General features: G+C 36.3%; 2 protein-coding genes across 4 annotated transcripts in view; one reads left to right on the top strand and one right to left on the bottom strand.

Annotated features, from left to right (window-relative positions):
• The window catches only part of LOC103506951 (segmentation protein paired-like), a gene marked incomplete at its 3' end in the record, with an annotated part of 34,912 nt that extends 32,345 nt beyond the window's left edge, over positions 1–2,567 (bottom strand). Inside the window, exon 1 of the mRNA XM_026821926.1 lies at positions 2,455–2,567. Within this exon, the coding sequence (XP_026677727.1) occupies positions 2,455–2,512 (58 nt within the window). The remainder of the gene's footprint in view (positions 1–2,454) is intronic.
• Positions 2,568–2,991: 424 nt separating this feature from the next.
• LOC103506949 (probable ATP-dependent RNA helicase DDX31) lies at positions 2,992–15,164 on the top strand. 3 transcript variants are annotated; one of them, XM_026821918.1, is made up of 4 exons: positions 2,992–3,234; positions 5,271–5,726; positions 5,888–6,367; positions 13,904–15,164. In XM_026821918.1, the coding sequence occupies exons 2-4, from the start codon at positions 5,291–5,293 to the stop codon at positions 14,950–14,952; spliced, it is 1,965 nt and encodes a 654-aa protein (XP_026677719.1). In that variant the 5' UTR covers positions 2,992–3,234; positions 5,271–5,290; the 3' UTR covers positions 14,953–15,164. The 3 variants fall into 3 exon arrangements, with proteins under 3 accessions (XP_026677719.1, XP_017298590.1, XP_017298591.1); XM_017443101.2 differs by lacking the exon at positions 5,888–6,367 and adding an exon at positions 5,116–5,248 and having other exon boundaries at positions 5,404–5,446; positions 13,144–15,164; XM_017443102.2 differs by lacking the exon at positions 5,888–6,367 and having other exon boundaries at positions 5,271–5,446; positions 13,144–15,164.
• The last annotated feature ends 3,969 nt before the right edge of the window (positions 15,165–19,133 follow it).

Genomic DNA, 19,133 nt, shown 5'->3' with positions numbered 1-19,133 from the left:
ATAATATTATACGAGTAAGTGCCTAGTTATCTACCTATCCGTTTAATTTTGATTATACATAGGTACTCGTACTTGCCTCCTGTCTTTTATGAAGCATGGGACCATGGGACCTAAGTATCAATCAAATACGATGATCAGATCTTATCTGAATCCAAAATGCTTAAATTACCTGCCTAAATTGATTTGCAATAATATTGTAATTTTATGTAAGCACGGCCCTATTTTATTGTTACCTATTTAGATTTTACAAGGCTCAAGCGTGCTAGGAGTTCCAAGCGCCAGCCACTCACTATTAGGTAGGTGACATCAACCTGACAGGTGACATCAAGTACGGCTGAAAAGTTCCGCCTGCCAGGTCTACCTGATACCTGACGAGCACACACTCTATCAGGTAGATCGCAACTTTCTAACTTTCTGATAGTGCGTGGCTGGCCTTAGACTCATCCAAACTCCACAAACATTCAACAATCCAAACCTGACGATTTGCTTTAAACGAGGTTTTATTTACGTACCTATTTATAAAGTATAAACCTTACCTATGAAATATATAAGACCTTGCTTAGACTGCGGGAGTAAAGGGACTTTTCAGTCTCATTCTGGCAGGATAAACAAGGCATATTCTATTCTATGTATATTCAAAATCAGAACCAACGTAGGAGGGAAGGAAAAACTTTTTTTTACACAAAAATATCTATTTTTATATCCAACTTGATCAGCATGACTAATTCCGAGCGAAGGACTTTCACGGGAAACACAGAACTCTGGCAGAGTGGTAAACAAAAGCAAGCCACTCAACCGTGCCAACGCTTCGGTATTCTTTGCGCTAGTAGGTATAGCTACCTGGGTCTGAATATGGTAAACCAACCTGACAGGCTGATACCTATAACTACCTATTTCAGATACCTTGCTTATACGAGATATAAATCTGATGTAAGTTAGAGGTAAGTATCAGTGTGGTAGGCATAGGTAGGTATGTAGGTAGGTACCTATAAGTCTGAATAAGTGTGTCACGAAAAAAGTTTCCGACTCGACTTCTACGTCTCTCGGACAGAACTTGGAAGATTTTTCCGCCACACTACGTTCCGGCCACGGTAGGTATTTCCTTAGGTCCTCTGAACCCAACTTGGTATGTGCTTACCCATCCAAGTAGGTACCTATGTACTTCTCATAGATCAACGGTCGGCAACTGGCGGACCGCGATCGGAATCCGGACTGCGAAAAATTCAACTATCTAAGAATTAGGTACATATGTAGGTATTACGTCAATACTCATGACGAGCTTCAGGTACATATATGTACTTTTTGAAAAATTTTGCCTGCGGCGCTGCAGATTTGAAGATTGATCGGACTTTGTTTTTGAACAGTTTTTATCCGTCCGGACTCCGGACCGGAAAGCTGTTTTCAGGGTTTATCCGGACCCGACCGGGATTTAGTTGCCGATCCCTGCTCTATATATAGTCTATTTATCATTTTGGTTATTTTGTATCGTAATATACATATAACACGAGGGTGTAGGTTACCTACTTGTACCCCGAGGCTCCGTTTTACCGTCTTTACAAAAAATAATAGTCCCTTATATTTATTGAAGTCCCTTTTGTTTTAATTTACAAACAATGTTGTTAGAGAAACAGTTTTTCCAAGCGAGTTATTGGGACCATTTAAAATATAATCGTGTTAGAAATATACAGGGTACCTACGGGAGACAATTGAGCCTTTGACTAAATCAGTACATTGTAGATGTCTCTCAGAAAAAAGCACAGCTTCAGGGTCCTCAGAGCCCGGATCGATCCCAAAAATGAAGTCAAATGGCCAACATTATGTGCAACATATATTTGCCAAGTTTGATCAAAATCGGACTAATTGTTCGAGAGTTATACGCGTATGACGAAACATAAGATTTCTTATAAGATTTCTTATAGATCGGGCCCAAAATCTATCTGGGGTGGAGGACTGGTGTTAGAGGATTTCAGTCTCTGTAACGTCCTGTAACAACATGAAGGTTAATCTATATGATTTTTATGTAAAAAAGCTTAGCCTAGTCAAATTTTACTAGTATGTACCAAAATTCTTTTTCTTTTTTTCAATACCTAACTCGGTATATCTACACATTTCACGAAACTAGGTATCTATATATAAGAATACGAAGTATTGTAGTTTTGGCACATCCACCAATAAAACAAGATTTGATCCACAATAATAGTACTTTCAGCAGATCCACCAATAAAAATAAAGGTTTTATCCCTGATTCCCATAGGAATTGTAATTTTGGCACATCCACCAATTTTATTGATCCATAAGGAGTTATAGTAGTTTTGGCGTCTCCACTAAATATTCAATAATAACCAATAATAACAACAATCAGTTTTTGTCCATAAGAATGGTTAGTCTATGTCATTCGAGGTAGGTCTGTAGGTACAGGTAAGTAGATATAAGGGTAAGTAGGTGAGTACCAACCTTGAAATGGGTATCCAGTGTAACACGGGCGCATCATTCCAAAGTTTGTGACCGTCATCTTTCGGAACTTTGATGTTTGACAATATTAAACATGAGTTCACAACACAAATTGATGAGAAAATTAGGTACTTATCAGAGATCACAAATCACAATTATTTAGCTTAACAAGACCTTTCATAAAAAGTCCACAACTTTCAAAAACACCAAGAACTTTCCAAGAAAAAGGTACTGTGCTAATTAGGGTATCCGGAAAAGCGAGATGGTCTATTTACGAGAATTTTTTACTTACACTTTTAGGATGTTAAAGAAATAAATAAGAATAGGTGCACACTATGCACAGATTATCTAAGACATTACCCAAGTTTTGTACTCAGTGTTATTTGCCTTCTAAACAAACAAATACAGGCTCATAAATCTAACTTGTAGACTTACAAACTCACTTTGTTCAGTCATACCTTGAGGTTCCATATGCTTTGACCATGATTTTCAGTGATTTGAAATCAGCTGTTCACATTTTATCTGCACGTGTTCTCAAATATAAAAAAGTTTCTTCTTTGATCTTTTTCAAATTTTGTACTTTTTGATTTTTTTGTGTTGTTGAAGGATTGCCTTCTTTATTCTTGAATATTTAATTATTTACTATAAATTGCCTTTATATTTGTAAAAAATACTTTTTGAGAAAGTGTTGGTGAGTCGTTTTCCTTATTGTACAGTGTGGAGTGTTGGTTCCTGGCCCCTCTACATTCTCTGCAAGAGTCCAGTCTTGTCTACAAGTTTTGGGTAAGTCCATAAGGTCCTTCCCATCTATTGGAAAGTGTTTTAATTAAATTTCATTTTAAGACCTCTGGTTCATGAAGTTAAGGAGAGAACTGCAACTCTGAAGAAACTGCTTAGATTTGGGGCTTATCGGGAACCAAACTGATGACACCTGTGTATCTTGCTGCCTTTTCCATTATTAACAAATTCTGCCCTTAAGTAGATGGCCAAAACATATTTTTTTAAAGCAAGCTTCTACAACCGTACAAAAATGTATTAACCTCAGTTTGACATCACTAATGTGGGGGACTACAGGTTCATATTGAAAAGTTTGTTGACTGCTTAGGGTGGTTGGAGACTGAGCAAGACTCGGAGACTCAAATTCTCAATCTAACCATAGCCTCTGAGTACATGTACCTGTATATTACATTATGTATTAAAAGCTGTGGGGTGATATGCACACTATGCACAGATTATCTAAGACATTACCCAAGTTTTGTACTCAGTGTTATTTGCCTTCTAAACAAACAAATACAGGCTCATAGATCTTTCTAACTTGATAGATTATGTTGTCTACTAGGTCTTTGTTTTTCTGGTTGGCTCTATTTTCAACAGAAATATTTTCCACTATGAAAAAGTTCCAACGTCATGTCAATCAGCCCAGAATTTACACACTCAACTGTATCTAAGTACTTACTTACCAAGATTGTACGGGATCAAAAGCTCTCTAAAATGAATAAGGTCGATAAGACCCGGAAGATTAAAAATGCATGTACAGCTGTTATGGATCTTGACAGAGGTATCTATTTATAGAAGACCATCTACTGGATTTAGCCTAAAGATTCTAAGGAGAACGAATTGTGAGTCTTCATTCCTATTGTGCTTAAAAAGAAACTAATAATACTTGTCATATATTAATATATAGGACCTTATTATGTATCTTTAAATCTAATGGTAACTAACAATAAACCAGGTACTTGTATAAAGGAAAGAAACAACTGTTTCAAGTATTGGAGTTGGTATGTTATTCAATCATGGATACCTTTTCTTCTTTTGAAAAAATCATGAAGTAGGTACCAAGTGCAAGTTTTTTTTCTTTTGATATAGTACTTATTTTTATTATTTTTCTGGTGTTGGAAACTGTTCACACTACAATACAAATACATGACAGTAAATGTGAAAAGAGTACCTCAAAGAATTTAGACCAGTTCTGGTATCACTTGGATTGATTGGGTATCTTATATCAGATCCTTGAGGGGGTAATCTTAAAACACCCAAAATTGAAATTGAGTCTTTATGAAAAGCCAATCTTTTGAGCATCCTGTGATTTATATTCAAGCAAATTGTCCTTACTTACTAAGTCCTATGTTTTTAAGCAAGAAAATCAAGGTCTAAAAGATCATTGTGTGGTATGATGAAACAATAAAAGCAGTGTTGAAGAATCTGGCCACATACACCCTCTCAAGTAGGTACCAGTCCCAGTGAGAAATAAGAAATGTAATTGTGAGTCATCTATGTGTTAATGTATTTATTTATTAATTTTTGACATATTTAAAGGACCATTTCTATTTTTTTAATCTTTTTTCAATCACCAATGGAATGAGAATTTGCTGTAACTTTTCACTGTGTGGGAAGTGTAAAATAAGTCAGAGCAGAGGGTCTTCACATTCACATTACCTTGTCATGTATGTACATACTTACAGCATTTACTTTAGGTACTTAAATTTCCGTGTTAAACATAACTTAGAACTACATCCTGGGATTTTTAGGTACTTTTTATGTAATTATTGCTGCTAACTATATTAATTGAGATATTTTATGGCAAGCTTGTCTCTTTAATTTTTAACAAATAATGATATTTTCTTATAATCTAATTGATTGTGTTTGGTCTTAATCTGATTTCAGTTCATTTAATTCAAAGTAGGATGACAATGGATGACTTGAGCTTAAATTTAAACATCAGCAGCAGTGCACCATCAAATCAAACTAAAAAACAAAGTTTTGCATCTAAACGAAATTATAATGATGACTTTGATATTTTGGTCTTAATCTGATTTCAGTTGATTTAATTCAAAGTAGGATGACAATGGATGACTTGAGCTTAAATTTAAACATCAGCAGCAGTGCACCATTGAATCAAACTAAAAAACAAAATTTTGCATCTAAACGAAATTATAATGATGACTTTGATAGTGATGATGACCTAGGCTCAGCACCTACTGTGAAGAAAAAGAAGATAAAAAAGCTAAAGGAGTACAATATTGATCCTGATAATTATGAAATACCCAAGAAAACAGAAGTCAAATCAGGACCCATCAGTTCATTGTTTCAAAACAACCCTGATATTCCTAATGTACCAACTAGGAGATTGAAACCAGTGTCTGAAGCATTATTTGCTCCCACCAGTTATGAAGAGTTTCCTGGTATCCATCCTTTCATGAAGAAAAACTTGAATGAAGGGATGAATATTACTCAAGTAACCACAGTGCAGCAGTTATCTATTCAACCCATCCTAGATGGAGGAGATGTCTTAGTCAGATCACAAACTGGTAGTGGCAAAACATTGGCCTATGCAATACCGATTATACAAAAATTACAGGAAATAAAAACTTGAATGAAGGGATGAATATTACTCAAGTAACCACAGTGCAGCAGTTATCTATTCAACCCATCCTAGATGGAGGAGATGTCTTGGTCAGATCACAAACTGGTAGTGGCAAAACATTGGCCTATGCAATACCGATTATACAAAAATTACAGGAAATGAGACCAAAAATATCACGGAAAGATGGGATATATGCAGTGATTATATTGCCAACACGAGAATTAGCTTTGCAAACATTGGAAATATTTACAAAACTCTGCAAGTCATTTACATGGATTGTACCTAGCTGGCTCACAGGAGGTGAAAAAATGAAATCAGAAAAAGCAAGAATTCGCAAAGGAATCAGTATTCTAGTAGCAACCCCAGGTAGACTCCTTGATCATTGTAAACACACAGAAACTTTGAAGTTTAGCAAAGTTGAACACTTGGTTTTGGACGAAGCTGATAGAATATTAGACCAAGGGTATGAAAGGGATATTGCAGAATTTCTGGAAATTCTGAAAAAGCAAAAGCCACAATTTCAGTCAATCCTGCTTTCAGCTACTCTAACTCCTGCTGTACAAAGACTTGCTGGTGTAAACACACAGAAACTTTGAAGTTTAGCAAAGTTGAACACTTGGTTTTGGACGAAGCTGATAGAATATTAGACCAAGGGTATGAAAGAGATATCGCAGAATTTCTGGAAATTCTGAAAAAGCAAAAGCCACAATTTCAGTCAGTCCTGCTTTCAGCTACTCTAACTCCTGCTGTACAAAGACTTGCTGGCATGACACTTCAAAACCCTATCCAAATTGATGCTGCTGACAGTACTGATATTCACAATACTACAGATTCATTGGTTATTCCTGACTCACTGAAACAACACTTTATTGTGACTCCTCCCAAATTGAGGCTAGTAGCTCTTGCTAGTTTTATTCTAGGTAAATGTCAAAATGTGAATGAGGATGAAGAAAGTAAAATGTTGGTGTTCATGGCGACTCAAGACATGGCGGATTATCACACAGAGTTATTATCTACAGTTTTAGGAGAAAATATTGCTTTCTTCAAGTGTTCCAAAGCGCCAGCCACTCACTATTAGGTAGGTGACATCAACCTGACAGGTGACATCAAGTACGGCTGAAAAGTTCCGCCTGCCAGATCTACCTGATACCTGACGAGCACACACTCTATCAGGTAGATCGCAACTTTCTATCTTTCTGATAGTGCGTGGCTGGCCTTAGACTCATCCAAACTCCACAAACATTCAACAATCCAAACCTAACGATTTGCTTTAAACGAGGTTTTATTTACGTACCTATATTTATGGAACTGGAATCCTTGGTGGTTTGTGATCCCGTTGAGTTTTGTGTACCTCGTTTGTGATTGCTAGAAAAGATTACTTACCTACACTTGAGTGTAAAAAATAGGGGCAGTTTGTATTTCCATGCCTTTACTCTGGTAGCCTTTATGTAGTTTTAAACCTATTTCGGAACCTATATATTTATATATAAGATTATATTGTCTACTAGGTCTTTGTTTTTCTGGTTGGCTCTATTTTCAACAGAAATATTTTCCACTATGAAAAAGTTCCAACGTCATGTCAATCAGCCCAGAATTTACACACTCAACTGTATCTAAGTACTTACTTACCAAGATTGTACGGGATCAAAAGCTCTCTAAAATGAATAAGGTCGATAAGACCCGGAAGATTAAAAATGCATGTACAGCTGTTATGGATCTTGACAGAGGTATCTATTTATAGAAGACCATCTACTGGATTTAGCCTAAAGATTCTAAGGAGAACGAATTGTGAGTCTTCATTCCTATTGTGCTTAAAAAGAAACTAATAATACTTGTCATATATTAATATATAGGACCTTATTATGTATCTTTAAATCTAATGGTAACTAACAATAAACCAGGTACTTGTAAAAGGAAAGAAACAACTGTTTCAAGTATTGGAGTTGGTATTGTACTTAAAATTATTACACATATTAGATTAATTTAATAATTATTATCATTATTATTATTATTATTTTTGATATTAGTCTTCATATTCTTCAATCAGAACTTTCACTTCATTTTTACAGTCCTCCTTTAGAAAGATTTGATATTTTTTTTTGTACTTTCTCATGTGTTTTAGAACCTAGCATAAATCCTATCATTGTGTTGTATTTAAGTAAAAGTATTAGGCACCCCTCCCCCTAATTTTCTACGAAAGGCTGAATTCGAGATTTCGAGGTCATGTGACTCTTTTCGGAACATTTGGAAATCGCCCTCATTCTCTATTGTTTGTAAGGTTCTGAGTCCCGTATTGCCTCTCGTTCCTCTAATTATTTGAACAATTTTCCACTTGTCATGATCGTATCGTTTTCCATAATGTCTTAATAATCAGGACGGACGGTCTGGATCGGCGTTTTTCTAGCTAATTAATTCGATTTCAATCGAAACAGATGAAAATCAAGAGGTAAAAAATCTGACCGTAACCGTCAGTTCAAGAAAAACAAACAAAAATCAGAGCTTGAACAAATTCTGGCCGTGTGTGAGCAATTCGTCAGGCGGCATCCATATTGTTCCGCCGAATTATTCGAGTCCAATTGATCGGTGAACCGTTTTCTTTTTCTTCTTCGATTCGCCATTGCCCGTGTGTAGATCTGTATCGTGTAAATCAAGTTCATCTACTAATCGTCCGAGGATTACGTTTGTTTCATTATCGTCTGTCCTACACCGTTTCATTATGCTGCTCTTCATCTTAGTACGTATTTCTTTAGCAATTTTAGAATATCCTTAAGGCCAAATCCTGATTTCCCGCTTTCCTAATTTAGCGTTTTCAACTCAGTAAGGACAAGATTTTGCTTTCCGTGTCCATGGATACCTTTTCCTAAGATGTAAGCTGTAAGCATTTCATTGGAATTGTAGATCAAGGCAATTTTAGACAAGGCAGTGCGAAACTGTGGTTCCTTGTAATCTGATAAAATCTGCTCTTGGGGTGTACGTTGACAGTTAACACCATACCGTAGTGACGCAAAACAATGCACGTCATTCCATGTTTATCTCTTCTATTGTCTTCATATTCTCCAATCAGAACTTTCACTTCATTTTTACAGTCCTCCTTTAGAAAGATTTGATATTTTTTTTGTACTTTCTCATGTGTTTTAGAACCTGGCATAAATCCTATCATTGTGTTGTATTTAAGTAAAAGTATTAGGCACCCCTCCCCCTAATTTTCTACGAAAGGCTGAATTCGAGATTTCGAGGTCATGTGACTCTTTTCGGAACATTTGGAAATCGCCCTCATTCTCTATTGTTTGTAAGGTTCTGAGTCCCGTATTGCCTCTCGTTCCTCTAATTATTTGAACAATTTTCCACTTGTCATGATCGTATCGTTTTCCATAATGTCTTAATAATCAGGATGGACGGTCTGGATCGGCGTTTTTCTAGCTAATTAATTCGATTTTGTAAAGGGACTTTTCAGTCTCATTCTGGCAGGATAAACAAGGCATATTCTATTCTATGTATATTCAAAATCAGAACCAACGTAGGAGGAAAGGAAAAACTTTTTTTTTTTTTTACACGAAAATATCTATTTTTATATCCAACTTGATCAGCATGACTAATTCCGAGCGAAGGACTTTCACGGGAAACACAGAACTCTGGTAGAGAGGTGAACAAAAGCAAGCCACTCAACCGTGCCAACGCTTCGGTATTCTTTGCGCTAGTATAGGTACCTGGGTTTGAATATGGTAAACCAACCTGACAGGCTGATACCTATAACTACCTATTTCAGATATCTTATTGCTTATACGAGATATAAATCTGATGTAAGTTAGAGGTAAGTATCAGCGTGGTAGGCAATGTAGGCATAGGTAGGTATGTAGGTATACCTATACCTATAAGTCTGAATATGACAAAACAAATTGTTACCTATTTCATGTAACTACCCACCACCTAGGTAGGTACCTAAAAATAAGTCCACCTTGGGGGGAGGGTGAATGCTCCACATTTTTGGAGTCCACCCCATAGAAAAAAAAGAGCAAAAATCAAGCCCGAGGGGGCTCACCCAAAAAGCTTCGCGGGCCACATAATTGATCTGGCGGGTATGTGGCCCGCGGCCGCTAGTTGGAAATCGCTGAACTAGGCCTAGAGGCTTAAGTGGAAGAACCAAAGGTCCCATGGTGCTAAGCTTCACATTTCTATTCTAGAATCTACCAAATACGTGCTTAAATGATGCAAGCTTCTTCTTATGTAGATAGGTAAGTAAGTATTTACTCGGTAGGTACCTACCTATAATATTATGGTATAGTGTTAAAGACCTCTGGTCTGGGCCCGCGGCCGCTAGTTGGAAATCGCTGAACTAGGCCTAGAGGCTTAAGTGGAAGAACCAAAGGTCCCATGGTGCTAAGCTTCACATATCTAGAATCTACCAAATACCTACGTGCATAAATGATGCAAGCTTCTTCTTACGTAGGTAGGTAAGTAGATATTTACTCGGTAGGTACCTACCTATAATATTATGGTATAGTGTTAAAGACCTCTAGTCTGACAGCACTACTAGCACTCGACCCCTTTACGGAGACGAGTAGGTACGTCAAGGTGTATTCAGATTTTCCAACCAATTGGTCCAGGATCGTATCCTTTAGAGTCTAGACTAGAGAAATGAAGGCCAAATTTTCAAACTCTGGCCTCAGTAATGGAGAAAAATTAAGCTCGAGGGGGGGCGGGGGGGGCGGGCCCCTTGCTTGAAGTGGTCATTTATTATGTTCAGTTCGAGATTATTCATGAGAATGCATGTAGATTGGACGATGAGAAGTGGGAGGGCTACCCATTTATTTTTGAAGCAACAGGCCTTAAAGAGAACGTATGTCGAGAAACATCACATACCTTGAGGTTCCATATGCTTTTGACCATGATTTTCAGTGATTTGAAATCAGCTGTTCATTTTTTTCTGCCCGTGTTTTAAAATATAAAAAAAAAAAAAAAAAAAAAATTGTTTTACTTTACTTGATTCTTCTTTGATCTTTTTCAAATTTTGTATTTTTTGATTTTTCTGTGTTGTTGAAAGATTGCCTTCTTTATTCTTGAAAATTTATTATAAATTGCCTTTATTTTTGTAAAAAATACTTTTTGAGAAAGTGGTGGTGAGTCGTTTTCCTTATTGTACAGTGTGGAGTGTTGGTTCCTGACCCCTCTACATTCTCTGCAAGAGTCCAGTCTTGTCTACAAGTTTTGGGTAAGTCCATAGGTCCTTCCCATCTATTGGAAAGTGTTTTAATTAAATTTCATTCTAAGACCTCTGGTTCATGAAGATAAGGAGAGAACTGCAACTCTGAAGAAACTGCTTAGATTTGGGGCTTATCAGGAACCAAGCTGATGACACCTGTGTATCTTGCTGCCTTTTCCATTATTAACAAATTCTGCCCATAAGTAGATGGCCAAAACATATTTTTTTAAAGCAAGCTTCTACAACCGTACAAAAAATGTATTAACCTCAGTTTGACATCACTAATGTGGGGGACTACAGGTTCATATTGAAATGTTTGTTGACTGCTTAGGGTGGTTGGAGACTGAGCAAGACTCGGAGACTCAAATTCTCAATCTAACCATAGCCTCTGAGTACAAGTACCTGTATATTACATTATGTATTAAAAGCTGTGGGGTGATATGCACACTATGCACAGATTATCTAAGATATTACCCAAGTGTTTTTGTACTCAGTGTTATTTGCCTTCCAAACAAACAAATACAGGCTCATAGATCTAACTTGTAGACTTACAAACTCACTTTGTTCAGTCAATGAGAAATCAGGTAAACATTAACCTGGCTCGGGTAATCTGTTGGTGTTGTTTGTTGGTCTTCTATGTGGGAAGCTCTCTTGAAGTCAACTATGCACTTGAAATTTTGCAATAAGTACTTTGACATTGCAACAATTAAGGGAAGAGATACCTGTTAAAATCTTATAATGGTTATTCAATATTTTCAAAGGGGTTTCTTTTGAAAAAATCATTAATTAGGTACCAAGTGCAAGTTTTTTTTTCCTTTTAATATAGTAGGTATTTTTATTATTTTTCTGGTGTTGGAAACTGTTTACACTACAATACGAATACATGACAGTAAATGTGAAAAGAGTACCTCAAAGAATTTAGACCACTTCTGGTGTCACTTGGATTGATTGGGTATCTTATATCAGATCCTTGAGGGGGTAATCTTAAAACACCCAAAATTGAAATTGAGTCTTTGTGAAAAGCCAATCTTTTGAGCATCCTGTGATTTATATTCAGGCAAATTGTCCTTACTTACTTGGTCCAATGTTTTTAAGCAAGAAAATCAAGGTCTAAAAGATCATTTTGTGGTATGATGAAACAATAAAAGCAGTGTTGAAGAATCTGGCCACATTGGGGTGTACGTTGACAGTTAACACCATACCGTAGTGACGCAAAACAATGCACGTCATTCCATGTTTATCTCTTCTATTGAATGCTACATGGCAAGTTGTATCGCTGACGATAGGTTCTATTGGGCTCTCAAGTACCAGTCCCAGTGAGAAATAAGAAATGAAATTGTGAGTCATCTATGTGTTAATGTATTTATTTATTAATTTTTGACATATTTAAAGGACCATTTCTAATTTTTTAATCTTTTTTCAATCACCAATGGAATGAGAATTGCTGTAACTTTTCACTGTGTGGGAAGTGTAAAATAAGTCAGAGCAGAGGGTCTTCACATTCACATTACCTTGTCATGTATGTACATACTTACAGCATTTACTTTAGGTACTTAAATTTCTGTGTTAAATTTGCATAACTTAGAACTACATCCTGGGATTTTTAGGTACTTTTTATGTAATTATTGCTTAACTATATTAATTGAGATATTTTATGGAAAGCTTGTCTCTTTAATAAATTTTTAATGAATAATGATATTTTCTTATAATCTAATTGATTGTGTTTGGTCTTAGCCCTTATTTTGAACTTCAAAGGCCGTTTCAGGGGAGCTGTCAGAGTTATCCTTACGATAAAGGTAGAAGGAAACGAATAATTTGAAGGAAACGAATAACCTACCTGTTCGCACTTTTTTTTCTTCCAACTTAATTAGCTTGCATCTTCAAGCATTTAATTATCGACCCTTGTTTTGGCCGTTAATTATAGTATTGTGTCTGTTGCCAGTTCACTAGGAGTAGTACTTATTGTTTTTATTCTCAATGGTTGATCCTATTTACTCCATCTGTTCCATACAAGCTGATAATGTCCAGCATTCTGTCATCGAATAATGTACATTGTTCAAGAAGTACACCTATTCTTTAACAAAATAGTTCACTCTATATTGCAAAACGTGTACTGAAGAAAAAGAAGATAAAAAAGCTAAAGGAGTACAATATTGATCCTGATAATTATGAAATACCCAAGAAAACAGAAGTCAAATCAGGACCCATCAGTTCATTGTTTCAAAACAACCCTGATATTCCTAATGTACCAACTAGGAGATTGAAACCAGTGTCTGAAGCATTATTTGCTCCCACCAGTTATGAAGAGTTTCCTGGTATCCATCCTTTCATGAAGAAAAACTTGAATGAAGGGATGAATATTACTCAAGTAACCACAGTGCAGCAGTTATCTATTCAACCCATCCTAGATGGAGGAGATGTCTTGGTCAGATCACAAACTGGTAGTGGCAAAACATTGGCCTATGCAATACCGATTATACAAAAATTACAGGAAATGAGACCAAAAATATCACGGAAAGATGGGATATATGCAGTGATTATATTGCCAACACGAGAATTAGCTTTGCAAACATTGGAAATATTTACAAAACTCTGCAAGTCATTTACATGGATTGTACCTAGCTGGCTCACAGGAGGTGAAAAAATGAAATCAGAAAAAGCAAGAATTCGCAAAGGAATCAGTATTCTAGTAGCAACCCCCGGTAGACTCCTTGATCATTGTAAACACACAGAAACTTTGAAGTTTAGCAAAGTTGAACACTTGGTTTTGGACGAAGCTGATAGAATATTAGACCAAGGGTATGAAAGGGATATTGCAGAATTTCTGGAAATTCTGAAAAAGCAAAAGCCACAATTTCAGTCAATCCTGCTTTCAGCTACTCTAACTCCTGCTGTACAAAGACTTGCTGGTATGACACTTCAAAACCCTATCCAAATTGATGCTGCTGACAGTACTGATATTCACAATACTACAGATTCATTGGTTATTCCTGACTCACTGAAACAACACTTTATTGTGACTCCTCCCAAATTGAGGCTAGTAGCTCTTGCTAGTTTTATTCTAGGTAAATGTCAAAATGTGAATGAGGATGAAGAAAGTAAAATGTTGGTGTTCATGGCGACTCAAGACATGGCAGATTACCACACAGAGTTATTATCTACAGTTTTAGGAGAAAATATTGCTTTCTTCAAGCTGCATGGGAGTATGTCTCAATCCGAGAGAACTGAAGTGTTCAAAACATTTAGAAGTGTCAAATCTGGTGTGTTGATATGTACTGATGTTGCTGCCAGGGGTTTAGATCTTCCATTGGTAGATTGGATTGTCCAGTACACAGCCCCATCTTCTTCTACAGATTATGTTCATCGAGTCGGAAGAACAGCACGTGTTGGACATGAAGGCTCTTCTCTTCTGTTTTTAATTCCTTCCGAAGTTAAACTTGTTGAAGAATTGCAAAATAGAAGAATTCGGATTGAAGAAATCAAGTTGAAAGATTGTCTACAAAATCTCCTGTCTGTCAAAATGGAAGGTGATCTATCAAGACTAGCTGACGGTAATGTTGAAACAGCTGCAACAGCGTTGCAAATGAGTTTCGAGTCAGCCGTTCTTCAGCAGAAAATTTTGCATACTTCCGCGTGCAAGGGCTATACATCCTGGGTTAGATTCTATGCTAGTTATTCTAAAGATTTGAGGCACATTTTTAATTTCAAACAAATTCATCTTGGACATTTTGCCAAAAGTTTTGCTTTGCGAGATGCTCCGTCCGTTATATCCGGTATAGGAAAACCCAAAAATAAGGAAGAACTGAAAAACAAGAAAATGGCCATCAATAAGGAAAAATCGTTCAAACAGAGAGGTAATTTCAGTAAAAAACAAATGTTGAGTGAGTTCGATAGTGGCCTACCTCAGAGAAAACCAAGTAAACCAAGAAAAAAGTGAGATCAAAATGTATTTTACCTAATTTCTTTCAAAAAAAAATAAATAAAATGAAACTTTGCTCTTTTTGTACAATGTTTAGAATCGAGATTTTTTTTAGATATTCTCATTCCAACATTATCGTATTTGCGTTTGATACACCAATGGTACCTAACTAAAAAATTCACGATTCTAAATAGTGTACGTACAGACGAAAGTAAAATTTGACTTTTTTATCTATCATTTTTTATCATTGTGTGAGGTTTTTTTCCCAAGCAGATTCAACATTTCGGTTAGCCACATCTACTTTACTTACGTCTATGTACTTAAGTATCTATACAATTTCTACTATTTAATACATGCACGCGTACTTACTACATGTTTTATTAGCTATTACAGAACAACGGAGTTCGCATGAGTAATGCTAAGCGTTCTACAATTCCTTGAACAGAACGACATAATTTACAGGCTACTGTTATTTTAATTAAAGAAAGAAGAAAAAGCCTGCAATCCAATCAGTTTTAATGGGAGATAAAAAAGATTAATGGAAAAGATTCTGAAAAGGTGTTGAAAATAATTTAAAATTGATGACTGTGTAGAGCACACAACAAAATGATTTCTGTTTATTTTCGGAGATTCGAAAACTCCTTGCACTGTCAGCAGTCATTTCCCCCAAAAGCAGATTTACTACATAGATCTTGGTGACTTGTTCTCGTAGCTATCGAATAAATTTAATAGCACATACCAAAATTAAGAATGACAAATGGAATTTTATATTTACAGGCTACTGTTATTTTAATTAAAGAAAGAAGAAAAAGCCTGCAATCCAATCAGTTTTAATGGGAGATAAAAAAGATTAATGGGAAGGATTCTGAAAAGGTGTTGAAAATAATTTAAAATTGATGACTGTGTAGAGCACACAACAAAATGATTTCTTTTTATTTTCGGAGATTCGAAAACTCCTTGCACTGTCAGCAGTCATTTCCCCCAAAAGCAGATTTACTACATTGATCTTGGTGACTTGTTCTCGTAGCAATCGAATAAATTTAATAGCACATACCAAAATTAAGAATGACAAATGGAATTTTAAGCTTCGATGACAGGACAAAAGGACCATTTACATTGTTTTATCTCTGTTAGCAGGTAATCAGCAGAACATGGATAATGAGAGCTTGAGACTACAGATGAATCAAATGATGTCTAGGCTCTTAGTAACATTGAAACCGTCTCCATTCATAATAATGAAGCATATGATCGGATCGGACTGCCTATTGCCTACACGCGAAAACGTTTTAAATATTCTAACCAATGATTTGCTTTAAAAACTGACTCGAATTGGATTGGTGATGCAAATTATAAAATTAGTTTTGAACGATTTCTAACATTGAAACCGTCTCCATTCATAATAATGAAGCATATGATCGGATCGGACTGCCTATTGCCTACACGCGAAAACGTTTTAAATATTTTAACCAATGATTTGCTTTAAAAACTGACTCGAATTGGATTGGTGATGCAAATTATAAAATTAGTTTTGAACGATTTCATGAAAGACGATGTGTTAAATATGGCACACGACCCAAAAAGATGTAGATTGCATGTAGTGCTTCCATCTCTAGCAGTTAAATTGTATTATTGACCCTGATATTACTGATATACCTAACATCTTGTCCAGCTGAAAAAAGGACACAACTTTCTTTCCAATAATGGTTGAATTTTTCCAAGTTACATTTTAGGTACGTTCCTATCAAAGATTAAATAGTCTTGTTTGATCTCAGTCGTATCTTTTGGAACTTTTAGACCCTACACTAGCAGGGTCAAAACTCGATCCCAAGGGCGGATCAAATTCAACTATTGGTCCCCTATGATTTTTGGGGCTCTCAAAGATTAAATAGTCTTGTTTGATCTCAGTCGTATCTTTTGGAACTTTTAGACCCTACACTAGCAGGGTCAAAACTCGATCCCAAGGGTGGATCAAATTCAACTGTTGGTCCCCTATGATTTTTGGGACTCTATTTTCTAGCTAATTAATTCGATTTCAATCGAAACAGATGAAAATCAAGAGGTAAAAAATCTGACCGTAACCGTCAGTTCAAGAAAAACAAACAAAAATCAGAGCTTGAACAAATTCTGGCCGTGTGTGAGCAATTCGTCAGGCGGCATCCATATTGTTCCGCCGAATTATTCGAGTCCAATTGATCGGTGAACCGTTTTCTTTTTCTTCTTCGATTCGCCATTGCCCGTGTGTAGATCTGTATCGTGTAAATCAAGTTCATCTACTAATCGTCCGAGGATTACGTTTGTTTCATTATCGTCTGTCCTACACCGTTTCATTATGCTGCTCTTCATCTTAGTACGTATTTCTTTAGCAATTTTAGAATATCCTTAAGGCCAAATCCTGATTTCCCGCTTTCCTAATTTAGCGTTTTCAACTCAGTAAGGACAAGATTTTGCTTTCCGTGTCCATGGATACCTTTTCCTAAGATGTAAGCTGTAAGCATTTCATTGGAATTGTAGATCAAGGCAATTTTAGACAAGGCAGTGCGAAACTGTGGTTCCTTGTAATCTGATAAAATCTGCTCTTGGGGTGTACGTTGACAGTTAACACCATACCGTAGTGACGCAAAACAATGCACGTCATTCCATGTTTATCTCTTCTATTGAATGCTACATGGCAAGTTGTATCGCTGACGATAGGTTCTATTGGGAAAAACGTCGCTACCCAGTCGAGTAGGTTTACTTTTTTTGAAACAAACAATAATTCATTGGGCAACGAATGCTCTAAGTGTTTTTACGAAGGCTTAGTGAAGCGAAACAATAGCAAGAGAGGTAATCTAGAAGAATTTCCATGAGTATATTGTGGGAACATGGCTCTAGACACTTTCACCGAGTGTGCTAAACTCTATGCTTTGTATGTTAAATGTATGAACTCCTTCAGATTACCCGTATGTACATAAACATACATAACAACATTCAACAGCTACATACACAGTAGTTGTAAAAAAAAAAAAAAATCGATCGCAGAGTTCGGCTAGTTTGAGAAAAGAGTGATTATGTTTACAGTGTGTTCATGAGGTCTCTTGCCCTCAACTTTGAGGGCAAGTGCCCTTATTTTGAACTTCAAAGGCCGTTTCAGGGGAGCTGTCAGAGTTATCCTTACGATAAAGGTAGAAGGAAACGAATAATTTGAAGTACCTACCTGTTCGCACTTTTTTTTCTTCCAACTTAATTAGCTTGCTAGTAGGGACGCACTGACATAGGAAATCATGGGTTCTGTGGATGGTTTCAAAATAACAAATGCACATTTCATCCACTGTGTGATGAATCGAACTCGGGACTTTCTGTATCCTTTAAGCAGTGGACGCTGCTTGCTGCTTTACCACCATTTACCAACCTTGCCCGTAAAAAAATAGTACAATCTTTCTGAAGGAGAAGATTTCTGAAGATATTCGTTGAAAACGGAAATTTTTTCAAGTTGGTTCATCTCACAGACATTACCTTTTTGAGCCATATTGAATCTCGGAAAATCCGATGTCACAATTTTCCGACCAGTCTGTATATCACGAGATATTATAGAATATGATCGGGAATCGTGAGTTCATTCATTCTTGTTATACTCGGTATCATGGCTGACCAATGTGGTATAATAATCCACGTGTTACATCACTCATATGGGATATCTACCTACGTAAAATAACAGTCGGTGTACAGTGCTGGTTCGTGATAACCTAAGAACAAGGTGGACTCGATTAATTTGCTTTTATTCAACAAAATTTTAAAACAACAATAATTGCTAGATTCGTTTGGAAAAAAGAAGAGGCCAAACTGCCAGAGCAAATAGTTTGGGTTTTGGATTCCAGAACTTACCATGTAGTTTTTCTGAAGGAGAAGATTTCTGAAGATATTCGTTGAAAACGGAAATTTTTTCAAGTTGGTTCATCTCACAGACATTACCTTTTTGAGCCGTATTGAATCTCGGAAAATCCGATGTCACAATTTTCCGACCAGTCTGTATATCACGAGATATTATGGAATATGATCGGGAATCGTGAGTTCATTCATTCTTGTTATACTCGGTATCATGACTGACCAATGTGGTATAATAATCCACGTGTTACATCACTCATAGGGGATATCTACCTACGTATCTATTTTCTATACCTACTTGGGATATTGAGCAACCTGTATGGCCGAATGGGTAAGTA

The sequence above is a fragment of the Diaphorina citri genome, unplaced genomic scaffold, assembly GCF_000475195.1.
Source record: "Diaphorina citri unplaced genomic scaffold, Diaci psyllid genome assembly version 1.1 scaffold276, whole genome shotgun sequence".
NCBI classification, from domain to species: Eukaryota; Metazoa; Arthropoda; class Insecta; order Hemiptera; family Psyllidae; genus Diaphorina; species Diaphorina citri.
This window is presented reverse-complemented; position numbering and strand designations above follow the sequence as displayed.

What these genes read in the sequence shown, in the direction of transcription:
- LOC103506949 (XM_017443102.2), top strand. Translation starts at nt 5,291, where the DNA reads ATGACAATGGATGACTTGAGCTTAAATTTAAACATCAGCAGCAGTGCA. An exon ending in CTACTGTGAAGAAAAAGAAG is followed by an intron (nt 5,447 to 13,143) that starts ATAAAAAAGCTA and finishes AAGAAAAAGAAG; the next exon opens with ATAAAAAAGCTAAAGGAGTA.